The following is a 14,103-nucleotide window of genomic DNA, read 5'->3' on the forward strand; positions in this document are numbered from 1 at the left end:
GGTTTATCCTCACATGGGGTAGCATAGTGGTTAGCACTGTTGCTTCACATCGCCAGGGTCCCAGGTTCGATTCCCGGCTTGGGTCACTGTCTGTGCGGAGTCTGCATGTTCTCCCCGTGTCTGCGTGGGTTTCCTCCGGGTGCTCCGGTTTCCTCCCAGAGTCCCGAAAGACGTGCTGTTAGGTGAACTGGACATTCTGAATTCTCCCTCAGTGAACCCGAACAGGTGCCGGAATGTGGCGAGTAGGGGCTTTTCACAGTAACTCCATTGCAGTGTTAATGTCAGCCTACTTGTGACAATAAAGATTATTATTATTATTCCCTTCGACTCTGCACTCGCCCTCTGAAAAAGCACCCAATCGAGACCCCCCCCCCCCCCCCCCCCACACCCCACCACCCTATCCCTGTAACCCAGTCATCCCATCTAACCTTTGGACACTAAGGGCAATTTATAACGACCAATCCACCTATCCTGCATAACTTCGGACTGTGGGAGGAAACCGGAGGAAACCCACGCAGACATGGGGAGAATGTGTATACTCCACACAGACAGTCACCTGAGACAAATTGAACCCGAGGCCCTGGAGCTGTGAGGCAGCAGTGTTAACCCGGGTCCCTGGTACTGTGAGGCAGCAGCTTTAACCCGGGTCCCTGGCACTGTGAGGCAGCAGTGTTAACCCGGGTCCCTGGCACTGTGAGGCAGCAGTGCTAACCCGGGTCCCTGGCACTGTGAGACAGCAGTGTTAACCCGGGTCCCTGGCACGGTGAGACAGCAGTGTTAACCCGGGTCCCTGGCACTGTGAGACAGCAGTGTTAACCCGGGTCCCTGGCACGGTGAGACAGCAGTGTTAACCCGGGTCCCTGGCACTGTGAGACAGCAGTGTTAACCCGGGTCCCTGGCACTGTGAGACAGCAGTGCTAACCCGGGTCCCTGGCACGGTGAGACAGCAGTGTTAACCCGGGTCCCTGCACTGTGAGGCAGCAGTGTTAACCTGGGTCCCTGGCACTGTGAGACAACAGTGCTAACCCGGCTCCCTGGCACAGTGAGACAGCAGTGCTAACCACTGTGCCATCTTGTCGTCCTAAATGCCAGCATGTGTATCATTTACAGGAACACTACAGTCAACACCACTCCTGGGGCTCTCTGTTCTGGCAAACCACACTCCTTCACATATCCACAGACATGCAACAACCCACAAACCGATAGTAAAAGTTCACAATGCCCCCACTGCCACTCCACGCTGATCTATTCGGCCCACCCAAGGTACGACTCCCTTTGAGAAGGCTGAACTGGAGAAACCCTCCCACACAGGACTTCCAGGAAAATTCCACCTGGACAAATGAATGGTGATCATTGGAGATGATGACAGAGAGCCTGGACTCAAACCCAACTCAACAGTTGTCTGGTTTCAACCTTCCATGTAAAGAGTAGTCAGTCCACTTTTAACAGGTTCAGAACTGACCACGGCCCCTGCTTGGCCAACCTCCACAGATGGGCATTAGTGCCAGCCCCTTATGTGCCTGTGGGAGAGAGAAAATTGCGCAGCACATTATAGAGGAATGTCCAATTCACAGGCTCATGGAAGCCGATCTGCACTCAGCAAAACAGGAACGGAAGAAACTGGTTAGAATCGGCTCTTTGCATTTACTAAATAAAATAAATAACTGTTCACCTCCCAATGGTTCAATCTCTTCTCCTGATATTACATTCCACAGGATTCAAAAAGCTACATTCCTACCTCCAATCATCTGCTTATTTTCACCCCTTTCACGGCTGTGCGCCCTCACTGAGCTGACACTGCCCCGGGCTTCTTCACTAGTCTTTCAGCTGCAACGTGCATTAAATGTCCCCCAGGGCTTCTCCTGAGCCCCAACTACCTCTAGCACAGAATCAGCAACATTACACCACCTTCTCAGCTTCCAAGGAGCTCTCTAAATGCTGAGAGTGTGCTAACAACAGCACCTTTTCAGTCTCCAGCCTCACTCCCTACTGCTAAACACTCACTTTCCCAGAAAACTCAGGGATAAATTGAAACAAGTAAAGTTTCTTAAGCCCCACACATCTCCATGATGATGTAATCTGCTCTGGTCTATGCTCAAACTGACCTCCAAGCCAATTATCCCTCATTTACAATTTCTCCAGCTGAGTAAGCCCACCTGCTGATTTATGGCATCATCTCTTCTTTTCTAACTCCAATAAATAAAGTTTGGTCACTTTCTGAACTGTCCTTTTCCTTTAAGTGTTCTGGAAATTTCTAAAGCCCAGTATTTTTATTGTTTTATCTTCACAACAACATTCTTCCCAGAACTAAAAGGTAGTTTTAAGGGATGTATATTTGTATGGTGAACATTAGCAATAAGGTATAGTTTTAAGTATAATTTAATGTTTCTGTGCCTGGAAGGGTGAAACCTCGAGTTAGATTCATGCTGGTCAAAGGTAATTGTCTGCGTGGGGGTTGGTTACGTTCCAACTGTGTTTCCATTGTGCTTAGAGAGGGTTACGATGTGAAGAATAAATACATCAGCAGTGGTTGCTTAGGAATTGGTGCCTTGTAAGATAGAGACGCTTTGAAGTTTTAGTTTAGCTGATTTTATGGTAATTGAAGATAGGTAGTGAGAGAGAAGGAAACTCTCACAGCTCTTCTAGCAGAAGGCTCGAGAGGGAACATCTCTCTCAGCTTTGCTGGGAGAAAAGCCATACCACGGAGTAATGGTGAAAAAACAAGTGCGGAGATCTGAAGTGCAGCTAGTTAAGGAAACTAGAGAAATGAAGAGATGTTTCCAAGAAGTCTGAGGTTAATGGCACTAGAGCAGAGTGCTGTTCAACAAAGACAGACCAAGCTGAGAAAAAGGCTAAGATGCCGGAAAGATAGCTGAAGTGATTTTCAGGTTTGTGAGAGTTTACTACGGCCTGAGTTGAATTAAGTATGGAAATCAGTGGCTGGATCTCGGAGTTTGTGTAAAAGCAGTAAAGACAAAGGAAATCCGAAAGAGGCTTGGTGTAAAATCCTGGACTGAATTTGCTGTTAAACGTGGAGCAGAAACTCTGTTTAAAAATGTAATTCGGAAAACCAGGTCTGGAGTTTTGAATGCAAATGGCAGTGGAAAGCAGACATATGATAGAAGATTTTAAAGTGTGTTTTTGGGAGTGGAGTTTGGAAACTCTCACGTGACAATCATCTGGGCAGATTCTGAGGAGACATCGGCAAACATTCAATTGGGGTTCAGAGTGGGACTTTGTGTTAATAAGACTATCATAAATCACAATGTACTTTGTAATTGTGTTAATCCTGAAACCTGCATGTCGTTAAATTAAGGGGGGGGGGGGGGTGAAGGGTTAATCCGATTGTTTCATGTTTAATAAAGTTTTTTCTTGTTGTTAAAACTAATTTGTGATCCTTTGACTCTATTCCGCTTTGTTTTATAAAAATAAAGCTCTTTTCTTTTGAGGCAGGGTTCTGCTCTGGGATCTTCCCGTTATAACATCAACTGGGATTGTAACACCTTGAGTGTGTTGTCACCTTACCAGAGTAGAGCTGGGGAATGGGACTGACTGCATTGCTCTGTGAACCGGCCAGTATAGACTTGATGGGTTGAGTAGCCTCTGTCAGTGCTGCCACGTCGATGAGCAAGGGCAGCAAATACATGGAGACGTCACCACCTGCAAATTCACCTTCAAGGGTGGCAAGGTGGGACTGAGGGACACTGTGCACAGGTGACTGGGGGAATTGAAATATATGGTAAGAAGGTGAGTAGGTAGGATTGAGGGAGATGGTGAGTAGGTGGGATTGAGGGAGATGGTGAGTAGGTGGGATTGAGGGAGATGGTGAGTAGTTGGGATTGAGGGAGATGGTGAGTAGGTGGGATTGAGGGAGATGGTGAGTAGTTGGGATTGAGGGAGATGGTGAGTAGGTGGGATTGAGGGAGATGGTGAGTAGTTGGGATTGAGGGAGATGGTGAGTAGGTGGGATTGAGGGAGATGGGGAGTAGGTGGGATTGAGGGAGATGGTGAGTATCTGGGATTGAGGGAGATGGCGAGTATCTGGGATTGAGGGAGATGGCGAGTATCTGGAATTGAGGGCGATGGTGAGTATCTGGAATTGAGGGAGATGGTGAGTAGGTGGGATTGAGGGAGATGGTGAGTAGGTGGGATTGAGGGAGATGGTGAGTAGGTGGGATTGAGGGAGATGGTGAGTATTTGGGATTGAAGGAGATGGGGAGGAGGTGGGATTGAGGGAGATGGTGAGTATTTGGGATTGATGGAGATGGTGAGTTGGTGTTATTGAGGGAGATGGTGAGTAGGTGGGATTGAGGGAGATGGTGAGTAGGTGGGATTGAGGGAGATGGTGAGTAGGTGGGATTGAGGGAGATGGTGAGTATTTGGGATTGAGGGAGATGGTGAGTAGGTGGGATTGAGGGAGATGGTGAGTATTTGGGATTGAGGGAGATGGTGAGTAGTTGGGATTGAGGGAGATGGTGAGTAGTTGGGATTGAGGGAGATGGTGAGTAGTTAGGATTGAGGGAGATGGTGAGTAGTTGGGATTGAGGGAGATGGTGAGTAGGTGGGATTGAGGGAGATGGTGAGTATTTGGGATTGAGGGAGATGGTGAGTATTTGGGATTGAGGGAGATGGTGAGTATTTGGGATTGAGGGAGATGGTGAGTAGGTGGGATTGAGGGAGATGGTGAGTAGGTGGGATTGAGGGAGATGGTGAGTATTTGGGATTGAGGGAGATGGTGAGTAGTTGGGATTGAGGGAGATGGTGAGTAGTTGGGATTGAGGGAGATGGTGAGTAGTTGGGATTGAGGGAGATGGTGAGTATTGGGATTGAGGAAGATGGTGAGTAGGTGGGATTGAGGGAGATGGTGAGTAGGTGGGATTGAGGGAGATGGTGAGTAGGTGGGATTGAGGGAGATGGTGAGTAGGTAAGATTGAGGGAGATGGTGAGTAGTTGGGATTGAGGGAGATGGTGAGTAGGTGGGATTGAGGGAGATGGGGAGTAGGTGGGATTGAGGGAGATGGTGAGTAGTTGGGATTGAGGTAGATGGTGAGTATCTGGGATTGAGGGAGATGGCGAGTATCTGGGATTGAGGGAGATGGCGAGTATCTGGAATTGAGGGCGATGGTGAGTATCTGGAATTGAGGGAGATGGTGAGTAGGTGGGATTGAGGGAGATGGTGAGTAGGTGGGATTGAGGGAGATGGTGAGTAGGTGGGATTGAGGGAGATGGTGAGTATTTGGGATTGAAGGAGATGGGGAGGAGGTGGGATTGAGGGAGATGGTGAGTATTTGGGATTGATGGAGATGGTGAGTTGGTGTTATTGAGGGAGATGGTGAGTAGGTGGGATTGAGGGAGATGGTGAGTAGGTGGGATTGAGGGAGATGGTGAGTAGGTGGGATTGAGGGAGATGGTGAGTATTTGGGATTGAGGGAGATGGTGAGTAGGTGGGATTGAGGGAGATGGTGAGTATTTGGGATTGAGGGAGATGGTGAGTAGTTGGGATTGAGGGAGATGGTGAGTAGTTGGGATTGAGGGAGATGGTGAGTAGTTGGGATTGAGGGAGATGGTGAGTAGTTGGGATTGAGGGAGATGGTGAGTAGGTGGGATTGAGGGAGATGGTGAGTATTTGGGATTGAGGGAGATGGTGAGTATTTGGGATTGAGGGAGATGGTGAGTATTTGGGATTGAGGGAGATGGTGAGTAGGTGGGATTGAAGGAGATGGTGAGGAGGTGGGATTGAGGGAGATGGTGAGTATTTGGGATTGAGGGAGATGGTGAGTAGTTGGGATTGAGGGAGATGGTGAGTAGTTGGGATTGAGGGAGATGGTGAGTAGTTGGGATTGAGGGAGATGGTGAGTATTTGGGATTGAGGAAGATGGTGAGTAGGTGGGATTGAGGGAGATGGTGAGTAGGTGGGATTGAGGGAGATGGTGAGTAGGTGGGATTGAGGGAGATGGTGAGTAGGTAAGATTGAGGGAGATGGTGAGTATTTGGGATTGAGGGAGATGGTGAGTATTTGGGATTGAGGGAGATGGTGAGTAGGTGGGATTGAGGGAGATGGTGAGTAGGTGGGATTGAGGGAGATGGTGAGTATTTGGGATTGAGGGAGATGGTGAGTAGGTGGGATTGAGGGAGATGGTGAGTATTTGGGATTGAGGGAGATGGTGAGTATTTGGGATTGAGGGAGATGGTGCGTATTTGGGATTGAGGGAGATGGGGAGTAGGTGGGATTGAGGGAGATGGTGAGTAGTTGGGATTGAGGGAGATGGTGCGTATTTGGGATTGAGGGAGATGGTGAGTAGGTGGGATTGAGGGAGATGGTGAGTAGGTAAGGTTGAGGGAGATGGTGAGTAGGTGGGATTGAGGGAGATGGGGTGTAGGTGGGATTGAGGGAGATGGTGAGTAGGAAAGATTGAGGGAGATGGTGAGTATTTGGGATTGAGGGAGATGTTGAAGGGGTGGGTGGGTAGGACTGAGGGATTTACTCAACATTGGGGGCACTGAATGAAACAATGTCCTGTAGAAATCAATATTCATCCCCCCTCTTGTTACCTGTCTTTCATTTTCTTCCTCCAATTGGATGCGGCCTTCAATATTTTTCCTGGTCTCCAGGAATGCCATTCGTTGTGCCCGAACAGAGAGGTAGCTGATATAAAGACTGACTATATTCATACAAGCCAATAACAGTACTTTGATATAAACCTGTAAGAGCAACAAAAAAATATCCTGATCAGAAAATGTGGAGATGAAGGCATGATGACACTGGCATGATGATGGCATGATGATGGCATGATGACACTGGCATGATGATGGCATGATGAAGATGGCATGATGATGGCATGATGATGGCATGATGACACTGGCATGATGATGGCATGATGAAGATGGCATGATGACGATGGCATGCCACCTCCCACTTGCCACATGAATGTAACGCTTTTTGGGTGTACCTGCAAGATGAATGATCAGTGACGAGACATGGATTACATACAGAATAGTCACAGGAAAGTCTCCCATTTCAACACTGTCTTGTAGAACCTCCACAGGTCTCAACCATTCTTTACACATAATTAAGTACCTTAGTCACTGCGGTAAATGGAGAAACATGGCAGCCAATTTGTGTGAATCAAGACCCCACAAATAGGTATGTGAAAATTCAGTAATAATTCATGTCATTATGTTGATTAAGGGATACAATTAACCAAGTCACTGAAGATAATGGCAGATGGAGTTCAATCCAGGCAAATGCAAGCTGATGCATTTTGGAAGATCAAATTCAAGAGCGGACTATATGGTCAATGGAAGGGTCCTGGGGAAATTGATGTACAGAGAGATCTGGGAGTTCAGGTCCATTGTACCCTGAAGGTGGCAACGCAGGTTGATAGAGTGGTCAAGAAGGCATACAGCGTGCTTGCCTTCATCGGACGGGGTATTGAGTACAAGGGTTGGCAGGTCATGTTACAGTTGTATAGGACTTTGGTTAGGCCACATTTGGAATACTGTGTGCAGTTCTGGTCGCCACATTACCAGTAGGATGTGGATGCTTTAGAGAGGGTGCAGAGGAGGTTCACCAGGATGTTGCCTGGTATGGAGGGTGCTAGCTATGAAGAAAGGTTGAGTAGATTAGGATTGTTTTCGTTGGAAAGACGAGATTGAGGGGGGACCTGATTGAGGTCTACAAAATTATGAGAGGTATGGACAGGGTTGATAGCAACAAGCTTTCCCCAAGAGTGGGGGTGTCAGTTACAAGGGGTCACGATTTCAAGGTGAGAGGGGGAAAGTTTAAGGGAGATGTGCGTGGAAAGTTTTTTACGCAGAGGGTGGTGGGTGCCTGGAATGCTTTGCCAGCGGAGGTGGTAGAGGCGGGCACGATAGCATCATTTAAGATGCACCTGGACAGATATATGAACGGGTGGGAACAGAGGGAAGTGGATCCTTGAAAAATAGGCGACAGGTTTAGATAAAGGATCTGGATCGGTGCAGGCTGGGAGGGCCGAAGGGCCTGTTCCTGTGCTGTAATTTTCTTTGTTCTTTGTGGATGTCTATATGGATTGTATGAAAGCATTCGTCATATCATCGCATGGCGGATAGATTAACAAAATTGATGCAATAGGAGGGTCAGACTTTAATTAGATTGGATGATTGTCAATGTGGGAGAGAGTAGGGGCAGATTTATACTGGAGTGGGGGGGGGGGGGGGGGGGGGGTTGCGTGGAGCCGTGGGGTTGGGTAGGGAGACAGTGATAGGTGGAGATTGACAGAAAGGCAAAAGGAATGTAAATGGAGTGCTTAAGGCTAAGAAGGGGCTGTTCATAAAGACATTAGATTGTGTTAATGGCAGAAGAAAGGTGAGCAGTGTGACAAAGGGCAACTTGGAACAGAGAACATATGGCCAGAGTGCGGTGGGGGAAGATGGGGACAATGGTGAGGGAAAAATGGATCGATGAAAGAAATTAAAATACATTGATAGAAACAAATAGGGTGAAGGTAGAGGAGCAAGTTCACAGTCTGAGGCTGTTAAACTCAATCTTCAGTCCGGAATGCTGTCACGTGCCTGATCGGAAGAGGAGGTGCTGTTCCTCCAGTCTGCGCTGGGCTTCACTGGAACACTGCAGCAGGCCAAGGACGGACATGTGGGCATGGGTAAAGGACGGGGAGTTGAAATGGCAGCGACAGGAAGGTCTGGGTCCTGCTTTCAGACTGAGTGAAGATGTTCTGCGAAGCGGTCGCCCAGTCTGCGTTTAGTCTCTCGAGTGTAGAGTTGAAATGAAAATGAAATGAAAATCGCTTATTGTCACGAGTAGGCTTCAAATGAAGTTACTGTGAAAAGCCCCTAGTCGCCACATTCCGGCGCCTGTCCGGGGAGGCTGGTACGGGAATCGAACCGTGCTGCTGGCCTGCTTGGTCTGCTTTAAAAGCCAGCGATTAGCCCTGTGAGCTAAACCAGCCCCAGAGTTGACCAGATCGAAGGAGGTGCTCGTGAAGCACGGCCTCTCTTGAAAAGGGTTTTTCGGCCCTGGGATGGTGAGTAGGGAGGAGGTAAAGGAGGAATACATAGAAAAACATATAACGAAAATAGAATCAGGAGGAGGCCATTTGGCCCATCGAGCCTGCTCCCCATTCATTATGATCATGGCTGATCATCAAGTTCAATACCCTGATCCCGCCTTCCCCCCATATCCCCCGATCCCTTTAGCCCCAAGAGCAAAATCTAATTCCTTCTTGAAATTACACAACATTTTGTCCTCAACGCCTTTCTGTGGGAGTGAATTCCACAGATTCACCCCTCTCTCTGGGTGAAGAAATTTCTCCTCACCTCAGTCCTCAAAGGTTTACCCCTTATCCTCAAACTATGACCCCTAGTTCTGGACTCCCCCACCATCGGGAACATTCTTTCTGAATCTACCCTGTCTAATCCCGTTAGAATGTTTTTTTTGCCCCTTGGTGTTTCTTAACTCGCTGGTCCCTGTGAATGCTGACAGTGGGAGTGAGGGGAAGATGTGTTTGGCGGTGGCATCGCTGACAGTGGGAGGGAGGGGAAGATGTGTTTGGCGGTGGCATCATGTTGGAATTGGAGGAACTGCTGGAAGATGATTCTTTGAATGGAGAGCCTGGTGGGGGAAAAGTGAGGACGAGAGGGACTCTATCCTGGTTCTGGGAGGGAGGGGAAGGGTTGAGAGCACTGGTGCGATAGATGCGTCAGACACAGTTGAGAGGCCTGTTCACCCTGATTAAGGAAGAAAGAAGACAGCACCGTTTGGAAAGTGGAATCATCGGAACAGATGGGACGGAGGCGAAGGAACTGGGAGAATGGGCTGGAGTCCTTGCAGAATGTGGGGTTGAAGAGCTGTAGTAGAGGTAACTGTGGTAAGAGGTAGAGGTAACACTGCTGCCTCACTAATGGATACTAGTGGACAGTCTATCCCCAGAAATGGAGATAGAGAGGTCAAGGAAAGGAAGGGAAGTGTTGGAGATTAACCATGTGGAGGTGAGAGAGGGTGGAAATTGGAAGTGAAATTGATACATTTTGCCAGGTACACACGGGAACATGAAGTGGTATGCCGATAAAACTTGTGGGATGTGGCTGGAGTAGGACTGGAACAAGGAATGTTCCACATACCCCATAAAGAGACAGGAAAAACCGGGATCCATGTGGGTAACCACAGCCCCACCTTTGGTTTGGAGGAAGTGAGACAAGTTAAAGGGGAAATTGTTGAGTGAGAGGACATGGGACAGCCAGACGGGAGAGAGTGGCCATGATGGGAATGGTTCAGGTCCCTGTTCAAGGAAGAAGCGGAGAGCCCTCCGACCATCCCGGTGGGGAATGGAGGGAGAGAAATTGGACATCCTGGTGGGGAATGGAGGTATAAGGGATTGGATATCCTGGTGGGGAATGGAGGTATAGAGAGATTGGACATCCTGGTGGGGAATGGAGGTATAGAGGGATTGGACATCCTGGTGGGGAATGGAGGTATAGAGAGATTGGACATCCTGGTGCGGAATGGAGGTATAGAGGGATTGGACATCCTGGTGGGGAATGGAGGTATAGAGGGATTGGATATCCTGGTGGGAAATGGAGGTATAGAGGGATTGGACATCCTGGTGGGGAATGGAGGTATAGAGGGATTGGACATCCTGGTGGGGAATGCAGGGAGAGAGGGATTGGATATCCTGGTGGGCAATGGAGGGAGAGAGGGATTGGACATCCTGGTGGGGAATGGAGGTATAGAGAGATTGGACATCCTGGTGGGGAATGGAGGTATAGAGGGATTGGACATCCTGGTGGGGAATGGAGGGAGAGAGGGATTGGACATCCTGGTGGGGAATGGAGGTACAGAGGGATTGGACATTCTGGTGGGGAATGGAGGTATAGAGGGATTGGATATCCTGGTGGGGAATGGAGGGAGAGAGGGATTGGACATCCTGGTGGGGAATGGAGGTATAGAGGGATTGGACATCCTGGTGGGGAATGGAGGGAGAGGGGGATTGGACATCCTGGTGCGGAATGGAGGTATAGAGGGATTGGACATCCTGGTGCGGAATGGAGGTATAGAGGGATTGGACATCCTGGTGGGGAATGGAGGTATAGAGGGATTGGACATCCTGGTGGGGAATGGAGGTATAGAGGGATTGGACATCCTGGTGGGGAATGGAGGTATAGAGGGATTGGGCATCCTGGTGGGGAATGGAGGTATAGAGGGATTGGACATCCTGGTGGGGAATGGAGGGAGAGGGATTGGACATCCTGGTGGGGAATGGAGGTATAGAGGGATTGGATATCCTGGTGGGGAATGGAGGTATAGAGGGATTGGACATCCTGGTGGGGAATGGAGGGAGAGAGGGATTGGACATCCTGGTGCGGAATGGAGGTATAGAGGGATTGGGCATCCTGGTGGGGAATGGAGGTATAGAGGGATTGGACACCCTGGTGGGGAATGGAGGTATAGAGGGATTGGACATCCTGGTGTGGAATGGAGGTATAGAGGGATTGGATATCCTGGTGGGGAATGGAGGGAGAGAGGGATTGGACATCCTGGTGGGAAATGGAGGGAGAGAGGGATTGGACATCCTGGTGGGGAATGGAGGTATAGAGGGATTGGATATCCTGGTGGGGAATGGAGGGAGAGAGGGATTGGACATCCTGGTGGGAAATGGAGGTATAGAGGGATTGGACATCCTGGTGGGGAATGGAGGTATAGAGGGATTGGACATCCTGGTGCGGAATGGAGGGAGAGGGATTGGACATCCTGGTGGGGAATGGAGGGAGAGGGATTGGACATCCTGGTGGGGAATGGAGGTACCTAGGGGATTGGACAAACCGGAGCACCCGGAGGAAACCCACGCAGACACGGGGAGAACGTGCAGACTCCGCACAGACACTGACCCAGTAGGGAATCGAACCTGGGACCCTGGTGCTGTGCTAACCACTATGCCACCGTACCGCCCACGGGAGAGCGGAGGTGGTTAGGGATTGGGAATGTCCGGGGAGGGCGGGGGCTGTCCAGGGAGGGGGGGTCTGTCCGGGGGGGGGGGGCAGTCCGGGGAGGGCGGGGGCTATCCGGGGAGGGCAGGGGCTGTCCGGGGGGGGGGGGCTGTCCGGGGAGGGCGGGGGCTGTCCGGGGGGGGCTGTCCGGGGGGGGGGGCTGTCCGGGGAGGGGGGGGCTGTCCGGGGGGGCGGGGGGGTGTCCGGGGAGGGCGGGGGCTGTCCAGGGAGGGGGGGTCTGTCCGGGGGGGGCTGTCCGGGGAGGGCGGGGGCTATCCGGGGAGGGCGGGGGCTGTCCGGGGGGGGGCTGTCCGGGGAGGGCGGGGGCTGTCCGGGGGGGGGGGCTGTCCGGGGGGGGGGGGCTGTCCGGGGAGGGCGGGGGGGGCTGTCCGGGGGGGGGCTGTTCGGGGAGGGCGGGGGGGCTGTCCAGGGGGGGGGGGTCTGTCCGAGGGGGGGGCTGTCCGGGGGGGGGGGCTGTCCGGGGAGGGCGGGGGGGCTGTCCGGGGAGGGCGGGGGGGGCAGTCCGAGGAGGGCAGGTGGGCTGTCTGGGGAGGGTGGGGGCTGTCCGGGGAGGGTGGGGGGCTGTCCGAGGAGGGGAGGGGCTGTCTGGGCAGGGCTGTCCGGGGAGGGGGGGGGGGCTGTCCGGGGAGGGGAGGGACTGTCTGGCGAGGGTGGGGGCTGTCCGTAGGGGGGGGCGCAGTTCTGGGTGTGGATTTTGGGGAGGAGGTAGAGGCGGGCTGTCCAGGGAGGGCGGGGGGCTGTCCGGGGAGGGCGGGGGGCTGTCCGGTGAGGGGGGGGGGCTGTCCGGGGAAGGTAGGGGCTGTCTGGGGAGGGGAGGGGCTGTCTGGGGAGGGTGGGTCTGTCTGGGGAGGGTCGGGGCTGTCCGGGGAGGGTCGGGGCTGTCCGGGGAGGGTAGGGGCTGTCTGGGGAGGGGAGGGGCTGTCTGGGGAGGGTGGGGGGGCTGTCCGGGGAGGGTGGGTCTGGCCGGGGAGGGTCGGGGCTGTCCGGGGTGGGTGGGGGGCTGTCCGGGGAGGGCAGGTGGGCTGTCTGGGGAGGGTGGGTCTGTCCGGGGAGGGTGGGGAGCTGTCCGGGGAGGGCGGGGGCTGTCCGGGGAGGGCGGGGGCTGTCCGGGGAGGGCGGGGGGCTGTCCGGGGAGGGCGGGGGGCTGTCTGGCGAGGGTGGGGGCTGTCCGGGGAGGGCGGGGGCTGTCTGGGCAGGGCGGGGGGCTGTCCGGGGAGGGCGGGGGGCTGTCTGGCGAGGGTGGGGGCTGTCCGGGGAGGGTGGGGGCTGTCTGGGGAGGGTGGGGCCTGTCCGGGGAGGGCGGGGGCTGTCCGGGGAGGGCGGGATGGGGGCTGTCCGGGGAGGGTGGGGGGCTGTCCGGGAGGGTGGGGGCAGTCCGGGGAGAGTGGGGGGGGGGGCTGTCCGGGGAGGGGGGGGGGGCTGTCCGGGGAGGGCGGGGGGGCTGTCCGGGGAGGGTGGGGGCTGTCCGGGGAGGGCGGGGGCTGTCCGGGGAGGGCGGGGGGCTGTCTGGCGAGGGTGGGGGCTGTCCGTAGGGGGGGGCGCAGTTCTGTGTGTGGGTTTTGGGGAGGAGGTAGAGTTGCGCTCTCCGGGGTTGGGAGATTGTGGTTGGAAGCTGTGCAGGGACGACCTCCAGAGGGGATGAGGTCAGTGACAGTGTTGGAAACAATGGCCTGATGCTCGGTGGTGGGATTATGGCCCCGGGGTGGGTAGGAGGAAGTGTCTGAAAGTTGGTGTTCACCCTCTGTGAGGCAGGGGTCAGTACGCCAGACAACAAGAATCAAACCCTTGTCGGCGGCTTTTAAAATAAATTTAGAATACCCAATTCATTTTCTTTCAAATTAAGGGGCAATCCACCTACCCTGCACATCTTTGGGTTGTGGGGGTGAAACCCATACAAACACGGGGAGAATGTGCAAACTCCACACGGACAGTGACCCAGGGTCAGGATCAAACCTGGGACCTCGACGCCGTGAGGCACCAGTGCTAACCACTGCGACACAGTGTTGCCATGAAGCAACAGTGCTAATCATTGTGGTACCAAGAACCTGCTATAAGAACAATTCCCTGACCGGGAATCGAACCTGTGCTACGGCGGTGAAA

At 52.8% G+C, this 14,103-nt stretch overlaps 1 protein-coding gene across 2 annotated transcripts in view; it reads right to left on the reverse strand.

Annotated features, from left to right (window-relative positions):
* LOC119976849 (adenylate cyclase type 8-like) overlaps nucleotides 1-14,103 on the reverse strand; it is a 221,708-nt gene that overhangs the window by 175,388 nt on the left and 32,217 nt on the right. For both annotated transcript variants that reach the window (XM_038817615.1, XM_038817613.1), the window contains exon 2: nucleotides 6,553-6,702. In XM_038817615.1, the coding sequence (XP_038673543.1) occupies nucleotides 6,553-6,702 (150 nt within the window). The remainder of the gene's footprint in view (nucleotides 1-6,552; nucleotides 6,703-14,103) is intronic.

The sequence above is a fragment of the Scyliorhinus canicula genome, chromosome 1, assembly GCF_902713615.1.
Source record: "Scyliorhinus canicula chromosome 1, sScyCan1.1, whole genome shotgun sequence".
Taxonomy (NCBI): Eukaryota; Metazoa; Chordata; class Chondrichthyes; order Carcharhiniformes; family Scyliorhinidae; genus Scyliorhinus; species Scyliorhinus canicula.